The sequence below is a fragment of the Toxorhynchites rutilus genome, chromosome 1 (assembly GCF_029784135.1).
Source record: "Toxorhynchites rutilus septentrionalis strain SRP chromosome 1, ASM2978413v1, whole genome shotgun sequence".
Classification (NCBI taxonomy): Eukaryota; Metazoa; Arthropoda; class Insecta; order Diptera; family Culicidae; genus Toxorhynchites; species Toxorhynchites rutilus.
In genome coordinates, this window is record NC_073744.1 from 166,293,427 (window position 1) to 166,306,435 (window position 13,009).

The 13,009-nt window shown below is 35.7% G+C and overlaps 1 protein-coding gene across 1 annotated transcript in view; it reads left to right on the forward strand.

Moving 5' to 3' along the window:
• The window catches only part of LOC129761861 (doublesex- and mab-3-related transcription factor 2), an 18,803-nt gene continuing 5,794 nt past the window's right edge, over positions 1-13,009 (forward strand). The window contains exon 1 of the mRNA XM_055759679.1: positions 1-608. Coding sequence (XP_055615654.1) covers positions 185-608 — 424 coding nt within the window. The 5' untranslated portion in view covers positions 1-184. The remainder of the gene's footprint in view (positions 609-13,009) is intronic.

Consider the following 13,009-nt stretch of genomic DNA (forward strand, 5'->3'; position numbering starts at 1 on the left):
AATATCGCACTCAGCATCTTCGAACGCTGCCAGCATCTGCGGGCCGATGAGATAATCTTCCTGCGATAGGCTAATAATCCGCTTCTCGTCTCACCGGGTGGACGTTCGGTTCGCTTTCTCCCGCGTTGTATTCTGTGACTGTGAACCAGGTTATAATCGTGTCGTGTGTGAAAATTGGACAACAATGATGGATCACTTACCATCCAGTTCCGACGATCAGGACGAGGACCGCTGCTGCCCGGAATCGGTACAGGTGCGGCAGCATCTGCGGACGCCAAAATGTGCCCGCTGTCGGAATCACGGTGTCATTTCCTGCCTCCGGGGCCACAAGAAACTGTGCCGGTGGCGGGAGTGTTGCTGCGAGAGTTGCCTGCTGGTGGTCCAGCGGCAGAGGATTATGGCCGCTCAGGTGGCTCTGCGTCGACAGCAACAGCAGCAGCAGCAGCAATCAGTGGGTGGGGGTGGTAGCAGTGGTTCCACCATTGGGGGCCACCAGGCGAATGGGAAACTGTTCGATTTGGAGGAATTGATTGTGCAGAAGCAAATCTACAGCCAGCAGCTGAAAGGTGTGCAGAAATTGAAAATGGCCAGTAGGAATATGCTTTACGGTGAGTTATTTTATCAATTTGTATCGTTGGATCGGTTCCACATTCTTATTACTATAAATTATAAACGGTTAAAGAAAACTTAAAACACCATTGTGCGTTTGTGACAGAAGAAAATTATTGGTAAACCTGTTTTTGCACCATTCCTCATGTGTTTGCCTGTAAAGCTAAAATAGGGAAGACTTTTGCTAACATTTTTTAATTGTTCCAAAATATTTTTAAAAAAATTGAGCTTGAAATTGTCTGATAATACAATTCCTATATCGCTTCACTCAAATTACTTAAAGTCAATCAGCTTTTGGGCATTTAATATCCCATGCTAAGTTTAACTCTTCTTCGTATGATTTTTGTGCAATTCACAAAAAATATTATTATTATTTAGACACACACGAGTCTTACATTTACTGTACTATATCGAAAAATATCTTTTGAATTTATGGTATTGAGCTTAACTAAGTGAGTCGCCTATTTTTGACCAATGTTCGGAATAATCTTTTCAAAATGTGTTTTTGGAAGTGAAGAAGCTGGGAAACCGGTTTTATGAAAAAGGGTTCAAGTCGTGTATCTTCACTGGTGATTCAAACAGTCGTAATCAGACATTCAACTCCCCTTGAACTGAGAGGAGCCAACATATCGTGTTCCCAACGACATTCTCAGCTTGTGTTCCTCTAAGACGAGTTCCCCATTGATAGTTCTGCTTGAGATTTTTCCTAACGACAAATATTCCACATTTCACATCTTAGCATTATTCAAAGCACGGACGTGATTAGAATAAGGATTGGGCGATCTTTAGAAAAAGATCGATCTTGATGGATCGATTTTCTAAACGGCGTAGAGTTCGATTCGCTGATTCCTATTTCTTGTGACCTTCATTTTGAGAACCAAAATAAAATGCGTTTGAAATTAGAAAAAAAAGTGAAATATGCATTCCATGTTTGAAGAAAAGACAACACTTCGATTTTTGAATAATCGAATGCCCTTTTCTCAATTTATTTATTTGTTCTATATAAGTGTTGTATTTTCTTAAAATATGGAATACATATTTCACGTTTGACGAAGAACTACGTCTTTCATTAAGGGTGCCAAATCAGAAAACAGGTTACGTTTTTATGAAAAAAAGTTAACGTTTATAACTATTTTGGCCGCGAATGAATTTTAGCGATTTACATACTAAACGAATTGGAAATTCCCTAAGATTTGTTGAATATGCTATACGTTAGAATCCCCTGGTTTGTAAATGGTTAAAATTCAAGAAAACTGTATGCGTTTCCATTTTCCCATAATTTATTCTGTTCATTTGTGCGCTTTCCCGAACAGAGCTGACAAAAACTTATCGACGAGCAACGAAGGGGAAATCGTAGGATTTGAAGTCTCCGTGAACAAAGGAAAAGAAGAAGAATGAAGGGGAATACATGCCTAGAGTATAAACAGTGGATCTCGCTGAGGCAAACTTTCAGTCTCGTTATGTATTCAAACCAATGAACATCCCTTGTTCTTCTTTGTTTTGCGTCATCACATGTCTTCGTTTCGGATTGAGCTGTGGACGCGACCAAATTACTCACTCACTGATGTCTCTAGCATTGCAATCATTGCATCAAACTGACACCATTGCATTAAGGTTCTGAGCTACACAATTGTGTGGGGAATCATCAAGCTAGGCTATCGTCAACTCGCCAAGGAAATAAATGTTCTGGAATTTCGTCAGTGATTTGGTTTCGCATGACGGTAGGAAAACTCTCTCCACGAAGAATGACAGCTAAGCTTATCTAGACTGCCAATATTACGATCAGCTAGTGTATTGTTCTGCGAAGGCAAGAATGAATCATCAACCAATTATCGCCAACTACAATGAAAAAATATTTCAGAGATTATTCTACTAAGCAGTTGTTTCTAAAATTTCACAGCATTATAGAATAATATCCAAAGTTTTAAATAAGCGACTTATATAAAAAAACAGCGTAGTTCTACGTCAACAATGCGGTCGTATCTTGGACACAACCTCCTATATTTTTTTTTATTTCAAAGGCATTTAATTTTGTTTCTCAAAATGAAGGTCACAAAAAACAGGAAGCCCAGAAAAAATGTATTTTCCAATGCGATCACCTTGAACCGTCAGAAAATTATTTAATTAATCTAATTAATTGAAAATTATTATTAGAAATCCACCAACTAATATTCATCCAGAACTCCGCCGCCAATAATCCCCTTTGAATCCAACCGTGTCATCTTTGTAGTAGTTCCAGTTCTAGAAAAGAACGCTTCAACTGGACCTGATGTCACCATCCAATTTCGTCACAATTTCACTGTCAGCCTAGTGAATGTGATGGTGTAAATATAACATGTGACCACTTGTTTTATATTTACCAAACTTAAAAAACTGCTTCTCCTAAGTTTACGACCACTAATTTGACAATCTTGAAAGGGATGTTTATGAAATTTGAAAACCAATTTTTTTTCGATCAAAAAGATCGGAAAGATCGAAAAGAAAAGATCGATTTTCGCAATTTCGATCTCAAGAATCGATCCAAAAAAATCTTAAATTGGAAAAGAAAAGATCGATCTTCTAAATATCGATCCAAGATCGCCCAATCCTGTTCACTATCACTAATTTGGCATCCTCAAAAGCTATCCAAATGTTGACGTTATGTTTATAACATTTGTCAGGAGGTGAGAATAAAATTTATGTACACAGAAAAAAAGGTCTGAGATCGAAAAAATCGAAGGAAAAAGATCGATCGAAAATCATTTAATCAATTTCCTTCTCAATAGAGTAATTCCAAATGAAATCGACAAATGACAAAACATGAGTATTTTTGATTCGAATAAAAGTGTGTATTCCGTTTGTGTTAGAGGAAATATGAATTTTCCACAGGAATCTTTTGACTCAAGCGTAACTTTTGAAAAGGGCGTATCGATTTGAGTAAGAGAAATCTTTGATAATTTATATCTCAAAAACTATGAGTCGTACCGAAATAGTGTCTTAGAAAGAGTTATGGAGTATTGATGGTTGAATATGAAAAAAATGTACACTGAGAAAAAAAATAGTACTCTTTTCTCTATTTACAAAATAAAAATTCAATTTGCAATATCCAAAATACATATTTTTTAATTTTTTTAAATTTTTTCATACAAAATAGAAGTCATGCAGAAAATTTAAAAAATGGGCCCAAGATGGTAAAACTATTTTCGACGAAGTTTGTGGAACATCGAATTTTTACGAATTTTCGAAACTTCGAATTTTTGTATGTTAGCAATCATTCTTAGCCACAAATAATGAATTCTGATGTGATTTAAAACAAAAAAGGTTATTATCAATCTCCTTCTAAATGCAACCATTCTCGAGATATTTAAAAAAATATTTCTAATTTATAATCTTTTTTATAGTAAATAATCTTTTTTAATATGTTTGTCGTGTTACACCGTCATGTTCATGAAATTTTATGAATTTTCTTATAATTTCCAACAATTTTTTTGATTGATTGAAGTTTGTATTAAGATAAAAAAGATTTTTTAGGTTCGCTACGTTTTGTATTGACCCACATGTCTTCGAATGTTTCGTAACGTAACTCCTAAACATATGTCTTCACCATAACGATGTATTTGGAAAAGTTGTTGGAAATTATATTCGAATTCAAAAAATCTCATGAACATGATGGTATAACACGACAAACATATTTGAAGGGCCTATTTACTATTAAAAAGACAATAAATTAGAAATATTTTTTTAAATATTTCGAGAATGGCTACATTTAGAAGGAGATTGATAATGACCTTTTTTGTTTGAAATCACATCAGGATTCATAATTTGTGGCTAAAAATGATTGTTAAGATACAAAAATTCGATGTTCCACAAAGTTCGTCAAAAATAGTTTTACCATCTTGGGCTCATTTTTTAAATTTTCTGCATGACTTCTATTTTATATGAAAAAATTGAAAAAAATATGAAAAAATACATATTTTTAGATATCGCAAATTAAAATTTTATTTTGAAAATAAAAAGAAGAGTACTATTTTTTTTCTCAGTGTATATTTTCAAATTAAGCCAACAACACTCTATAACTCTTTCTAACACACTATTTCGGTACGACTCATATTTTTTAAGATATCGATTCGAGTAAGAGAAATCTTTGATAATTTATTATCAAAGATTTCTCTTACTCAAATCGATACGCTTGAGTCAAAAAATGAACCATGATGATGTATTTGGAAAAGTTGTTGGAAATTATAAGCAAATTCATAAAATTTCATGAACATGACGTTATAACACGACAAACATATTAAAAGGGATTGTTTACTATAAAAAAGACAATAAATTAGAAATATTTTTTTAAATATTTCGAGAATGGCTACATTTAGAAGGAGATTGATAATGACCTTTTTTGTTTGAAATCACATCAGGATTCATAATTTGTGGCTAAAAATGATTGTTAACATACAAAAAATTCGAAGTTTCGAAAATTCCTAAAAATTCGATGTATATCACAAAATCTGTCCACCATACAGATGTTATCTAAGGAGAAAGTCAATAAATAGAATCGATCAAAACAAATAGCTCCTATTGAAAAGTTAAGCGTGCATTGTTAGAATAAGGGTTACATTTCAAACTAATAATTCACTGTTTGTTAGATTTTTACATGGATTTTGAAATTTACGCGGTTTTTGTTCACTCGAGACGTAAAAAGCGACTCCATTGTACAGAGAGTTGCCTCTAATTGGACACCACTCAGTGTCGCATTAGAGCCGGGTATCGACTCAAAATCCGAAATAAAATTCTTTTCTATTCCCTAATTTTCCAGTCGTAGGTAATTAGAAAATATATATAAACGCTTTGAAAATTGACAAGCAAATATTCAATAATTGGAGACCTACAATATTTTCTTGGTCTGTTCGTCAAACCTGTCGGTACATGATTAGGGTACCTAAAATATTTCAGTCGAATTTTTCCCATGTTCGATGTTCGACATTGTTTGCCACTGTTGATAATTGAAGAGTGGCAAACAAAATAGTGTTTGTACAAATTTCAAACCAAACTTTATCTATCAAAAAATGTCAAATATTTGACCACCGGTTAAACATGGCTACCTTTAGGTTAATGGGTTAATATCTGTGGTCAGTTCTTGGAGAGAAGGGAAAACTGCACCAAAACCCGCACCGATTCTCCTGTCAGTTAGCAGGAAGGCCTAGCAACGAGAAGCAGGTAGTTATTATCCAAACGGGAAACACTCAACAACAGTTTAATCTAGAGATGAAACGGATATTCGGATATAAGAAAAAGAAAACAATAATTTCTCATTCACAGAAGATAAATCATCACAAAATTAGAGGCGAATGAACTGCAAAGTTTAAAGCCTCTTAAAAACAAAGAAATAAAGAAATCACAAAATAGCTTTAGAGAACAGTCTTTCGCTGTGAACACTACTGCAAGGTCCTAAAAGAAAAGCAAAGTTTGCCAGTTGAGGGTTCTGCTTAGAGTTGAATGACCGCCAAATACAAGAATCGTGATTGCGATTGATTCGAAATATTTTGGATACGCCGGAACTTGTAATGCTTGTTATTTCTTTTTTTGATTTGTGGTGAAGTAAGTGTACCCTCTCTCAGATTATCATCCCTGAAGTTCTTAGTTTTTCACTCTTGGATACTAATAATTGGTTGATGCACTTTGAATATTTAATTTCGAAGTTCACACCAGTGTTGCCACATTTTAATCTGTACCAGGGGGGCTGGAAATTTTTCTCATCTGTACTTTTTCTTCCAAAAATCTGTACCATCTCAAAAATATTCGTCGTAGAAAATATATATAAGAATGAAAAAAATACTCATTTATTTATTACAAATACTACACCCAAACCAGCGTTGGCAGAAAACATTTCATCTCGACGTTTCATGCAATTTTGAGACATTGGCATCAGAATTTTTTTTTTCGAAAACCCAGTGTTCAATCCTAATTCTCAATTTCATAACCGTCAATAAAAGGCGATTCGATTTCTACTGATAGCAAGACAATAGGGCAATATATCAATATACAGGGTAACTTCGATATAACGTACATTTTACTTTCAAAATTGTACGTTGTATCGAAATGTACGTTATATCGAAGCATAATAAAGAACTCTGAAACGTAGCTTATTTTACTTTATTGTGTTGCTGTTTGAGTAAGGTTGAAGAATAAAATCAATAGGAAGACGAAGCCAACTTTTCTCATGATGTTTCCCTTCGTTCTGTTGATTGAAGTTTGATTCATTTAGAATCCGGAATCACAAAACAGTAGTATTTCGGGATTGGTTAAAGTTACAACACAAGCTTTAGTATCAAAATACAGAGAATCTATTGTTCTTTCAGAAAAAAAATATAAAAAAAAATATTTTTTTAGACTTTGATCATGTGTACGTTATTTCGAGGTAAAATGTACGTTATTTCGAGTGACGTTATATCGAGGGTACGTTATATCGAAGTTTACCTGTATATCGATATAGTTTATAACAAACAGGGCCATAAATCATGCAGACAAATAGCCAATGTACTAGATTCCAATAGCCGCATTTGAATATCCCTAAATCGCCTTTCAAACAGTATTCAATAATGCGTAGCAATTCCCTCAGCTTAATTGTCTACATCAAAAAGAGCCTGCGCTCTATTATCCTTTAACCCAATTTTACCGATAGCCACCGGTCAATAAATATCGTTGTAAAGCATACGAAGGAACACTCGAAATACATCTGTTGAACCAAACGCATCTCGTTATCTCTTGTTTGTATCTCGAAAATTACTTATCCTTTTGTCGCGCATTTAAACCGCTTCTCGCCGAACAGTGTCGAAAATTAATTTTCATTTGTCGTGTCGAAACACCCAAATTTCCACCCAAGGGGGGAGATTTTTCGATTTTCAAAAAATTCAAACTTTGACCGCTCTGCGCCACTCTACCTCAAGTCCGATTGAGCAGATATTTGGCATAGGGTGTTTTTTCGAGGTGGTTAACATTTTTTATTAGGCAACTTTTTGAAATTAGAGATGACCATTTTCATTGGCACCCTACTGTTCCTGTTCCTACAGTTTAAAAAAAAAATTTTTTTGCATTTCCAATATGACTTATTCCCAGCAAAAATGTAATCTTTCAATGTGTTAAAGTGAAATTTAAGTGGATATTATATGTACAATGAGGTAAAAATCGTCATTTTTAGAGATGTTGCTTGAATTTTCACAAGGAAATGTTTATATCGATATTGCAGCGAAATTAGGAAGGATAAAAGTTGGGTGTAAAAGAACAAATTGTAGAAAGGTTAGAGAGCCAAGAATCTAACAAGGCCTACCGATGGCTCGCCTTCGTCTCATCCACATCGAGGGAAACGATCTCATTCGTGGAATCCGAACAAATGAAGCGATCAAATTTGCCCCAAAACGTGCGGTCCTTAATGTGTTAAAATCCTCTAATTAAGATGTTCCACTTCTATATCCTGTGCTATATTTTCTCATCTTTCAAATGGAATCAACAGAATCATCCTCCGTAGCGTACTTTTTAATGTAGAGCCAGTTTGAGGGAACAGAGTCCGGAACAGAAAAAAAGTTCTACAACTCTGTCATTGTTGAAATTTTAACATATACGTAGAACGATTTTTTTCATCATATGATCGTCTATCAACTCCTGAAAGATTCTAAATAAATTATTTTATTTCGTGTGAGTAGGGTGTTTTCTAACTTTAAGGGGATGAATGAAAAATTAAATTCTTCTTTTATATTCAAAACACGAAACATATATGCATAAAAAACGAATAAAAACAAAAAAAAATACTCGATTATATACAGGATTCGATTATATACAGCAGGGTGGTAGCGAAAATGGTCATGTCAAATTTCAAAAACCGACCATGTAGGGGAACCCGGGGCAAGAGTGCCCATCTGATTATTTCGCCTATTTCCATCTTTTACAATTATTCAACTACAGAACTTTGTTTTATACAGATACTGCATATATCTCACATATGATCAGCCAGAACCTTAAATATTTTTTATTGGAAAACAGATAAATACTAACTGAGCTTCTTACAACTGTAATCTATGTAAGAACGCACAGGCGCAAATTAACGAAATACCCTCGGTTTCTATATGTTTGCATGACTCCACACATAAATACAAATAGAATAATCATCTTTCTTCAACTTACTGTATGAACTAATTTAAATCGTACACATTTATTTAAATAAAAAATAAATTTGTTATCTCTCAACTTCCGGAGCTTTGTTATCTCTCAACATTGGCCAAATATGTGCAGAAGTTAGGCCGTTTTAAAACTGTTTTTTTTCTAAACAGCAGGAGGAGTAACTCGAGAGTCACATTCTAATATGCAGAAGTTATTTTATGGGCTGACAACACAGGACATCCCGAACCTAGGGTATAAAATCGCAGAGTGAAATAATTTAGATCACTCTTTCGACAAAACATCCAAATTGGCCGGAGAAAATTGATTTGCCGGTTTTCGTGAACGCCACCAGAACTTGAGTTTGCGTTCTTTGGAACCACCGTGAATTTCAGTGCTTTTTTCATCAAAAAAAATGAAATAATTTAGATCACTCTTTCGACAAAACACCGTGAATTTCACAGTGTTTTTTTAATCAAAAATTATATTATTATAAGATTGGCACTCTTGCCCCGTACTGGAAAAATACAAGCCAAAAACATCATATTTGTAAATGAAACATTTTCATAGTAAACATAACCTTTGAATAATTTGATGCATAGCTACACCTAAATAGGAGTATAAATGAACAAATCAGCAAAAAAATGGGAAAAAAATATAACAAAAGAGCATTCAAAAACGCGTATTAGCTAAAGGTGGCACTCTTGTCCCGCGTTCCCCTAAATTTTGTTTATTGGCACAAAAAATGACCTGTGCAAAGTTTCAGCTCAATCGAACATGATTTAGGGGTGCCTCAAAGTGCTCAAAGTTTAGATTTTCCCAAAAGGTCGATTATCGGCCAAAAATTTTTTTTCGAGATGACACCAGATCTCACCGTTTCATGCATTTTTAGGTCATTTGACATCGAAAAAAAAAACATTTCAATTTTCCAAATTTTCCTTGGAAGATTTTCAAGGATGAAAAAATCAAAACTTTGAAGGCTTTAAGGCACCCCTAAATCATGTCCGATTGAGCTGAAACATTTCACAGATCATTTTTTTGGACCAATAAACAAAATGTACATGGTCGGTTTTAGAAATTCGATGATGAATTTTTTTCCATACATCCATTGCCACCCTAATATACAGTGAACAGAAATCCGAGACTGTATATAAGCGAGTCCGCTCTGTACTTAAATTTCGCGCACAAGAATTATTTTTCCGTATCAAATAATAATAAACATGTAGTGTAGCATTATCTTTTCAGAGACTGGTGATGAGATCTTAAATAAAAAAAACCGCCAAAAATAGTGATTCGATAGTTATTCGAAAAATTATTCGTTATCGAAAGTTATCGAAAAATTATTCGATAGCAGTACAATTTTGAAATAAAAACAAAAATAATCGAGCGCTTATTCGGCGCTGAGCAAACACAACTTCCTGTAGGTATTGCCGATAGTGTTGGTTATAACAACACTTTATCAGTCACTAAGCTACAGCTCAATTACGGTCCTTGTGCACAGCATGCATCCGGTGCATCTTGTAAAAATAATAAACACATCACATATGACCAAAAGAAAGTATTCTCATTACTAGCTTGGCTGGGCAAGCCAGACAGTTTGGCACCAGCGATGTGCATCCTTTTCGTGCGATCTGCCAATGTGCGAGCGGCCTGAGACTAGACCGAGCCCAAACGCGCCAAACCACACACATATGGATCGGATCGTGTTTCTTCATGCATGGACGAAAGAAAATTTGTGACTTTTCGCTTCTGGCGGGTTCTAAGGGACAAACAAACGTTTAGCTGAGCTCAGCCGAGCGGTTAAGTCTGTTGTGTTTTTCTAGGATCGAAAGTAGGACTTCGGTAATAGTATACTATGAAAATTTTCGTTTTCCGCTACAGGATCGTAGGCTCGAATTACAAAACTGGTTAACACAGTCATCCAAGGGTGTTAATGTGCTGGCTGTTATAAGTTTTTCTCTTTCACGAGATATCGCCAGACAGAGTGGCGACAGCGGCGTCGGCAGCAATGCATCTTCTGGGAGTTGAAACTAATTGACGTACTGAGTGTGACTGCGATCTTCTGTTCTTCCATAAAAATCAATTTCCAATTTTTCTTCTTTCGACATGGAAGCAATTTTCAAAACAAACCATAACGGATATCATACAAGTGTTCCACTTTTCTACCGTCCGAAAATATGAATAGAAAAAAACTCAAATTCCATCTCTCAATCAATATAAACAATGTGATTCAGTTTTCCGACCCATTTCGTCACTTCGCCTCACAAATAGACAGTTAATCATCGACCGATGTATATTTTTCCCTCGATTTGCGGCGCTAGTAAAAATGTAGCATTTGATATCCCCCGGAATAATCTTCACGTTGGCCACGTTGCTGCTCGTTAAATTTGTTTAACAAAAAGTATGGAATCACTCTCCAGGGCTGAGAGTGTGGCAACATTTGTTTCATTTCGATTGATAGCTTGTTGATGCCCGGAGAGGCATCAACTAATGGGAATGAAAATTAATTTGATTGTTTTACTTCCCACATCTTGATGCTTATCCATCTGTTCGGATCTGTTTCATTGGGTGATTATTAATCACCATTCGTTTGGTCTATGTGATCAATTCATTATTGCATCTTCACAAGTCCATACAATGTGCGTTTGAGGTGTAAACCAGTTAGACAGATAGTGGCCTTTCATCTTCAATATTTCTTAAGATTCCAGGAACCCACACCATCATGGTCTGAACCACCTAGAGGTCTACTTTTTTGGCGCATCTGATGTCACGGGATTGGAATTGTTGAGCTACGCCGGCTTCCCAACCTTTTTTGAACACCGACTAGGACAGTATGGCCCAATACGACACAACTGGCCGCGTCTAGGGTTCGTTTGAGGGATTGTCTTCATTACATACGAACGATGCATTCTTTATCCTCATGGTGCTTTTTTTTTACAAAAGCAACAATTTTTTGACAAACAGCTATTCGTGTAGCCACCTCCGAGTTCGGATGCACTCGGATAAAACACTGTTCTGCGACCTTCATCGTAAACAAACGAAAACACTCTTAGCACGAACAACGCCCACAAAGAGGAGACTACTTACTTAGGACTCAGCCGTTATTCGGTAATAATTTCGGATTTTAGCCGAGCCGATCCACTAAACTGTAAAGGCTTTGAATCAACCAAAAAATGTTTCTTTCATGGTAGTTGAACATTGAATTGTATAATATACTAGCCGACCCGGCAAACTTCGTCCCGCCCAACATTTGTTTTTTGTTATCAATACTTTCAAATATTCACGTTTTCTTACTATGAGCAAGTTCATGGGTCCAATCGCAGAACTGTTCATTGATTGATCTTCTTATCAACCCTGTTGAATTTACTTTTTACTATAAAATTCCCAGTATTTCTAACAAAACTCGTCATTATAATATCAGATTATTTTCAGACACAATTCTCGTTCAAGATTTTTCAACCACTTGCAAATAACATGTTTCTCCGTTACATGGCAGCCCCCCCCCCGCTCAGAAAGCTGAGAGGAGTGTTGAACCACTTTAGAAATGTTTCTTGCCCCCTACAACTGCCAAATTTGCTTCAGTTTGCTTGATTAGTTCTTGAGTTATGTAGAAATATATGTTTCATTTGTATGGCAGATACACCCCCTCCCCCTCCAGTGTTCCCTAAAACCTTCGCATGACAAATTTGACTCCATTTGCTTGATTGGTTTCCGAATTATGCTGAAATTTGTCTTTCATTTGTATGGCAGCTCCCCCTTAGAGCGGGGGGTGGAGAGTCTAACCACCGTAAAAATATTTATTGCACCCTAAAACCTCCATATGTCTAATTTGGTCCCGTTTGCTTGATTAGTTCTCGAGTCATGCAGAAACTTGTGTTTCATTTCTACGGCAAAGCCCCCTCCCCCCTCCATCCCTGGAAGAGGGGGGTGGAGAGTCTAACCAACATAGAATCATTTATTGCACCCTAAAACCTCCACATGCCAAATTTCGTTTCATTTGCTTGGCAGCCCCCCTTAGAGAGGGAGTGGAGAGTCTAACCACTTTAGAAACATATATTGCATCCTAAAACCATGCCAAATTTGCTTTCATTTGCTTGATTAATGCCAAATTAAATGCCAAACCGATATAGTGGTTCTCAGATTTTCGTGAAAAGTGGTAGTTTTGTTCTTTATCGCAAAACATTAGACCCGTACTTTTTTTATTTTTTCAGTAGGGTGACCAAATCCATTTTTTCGCGCAATTTTGCCAAAAATGACTTTTTTCAAAAATTCA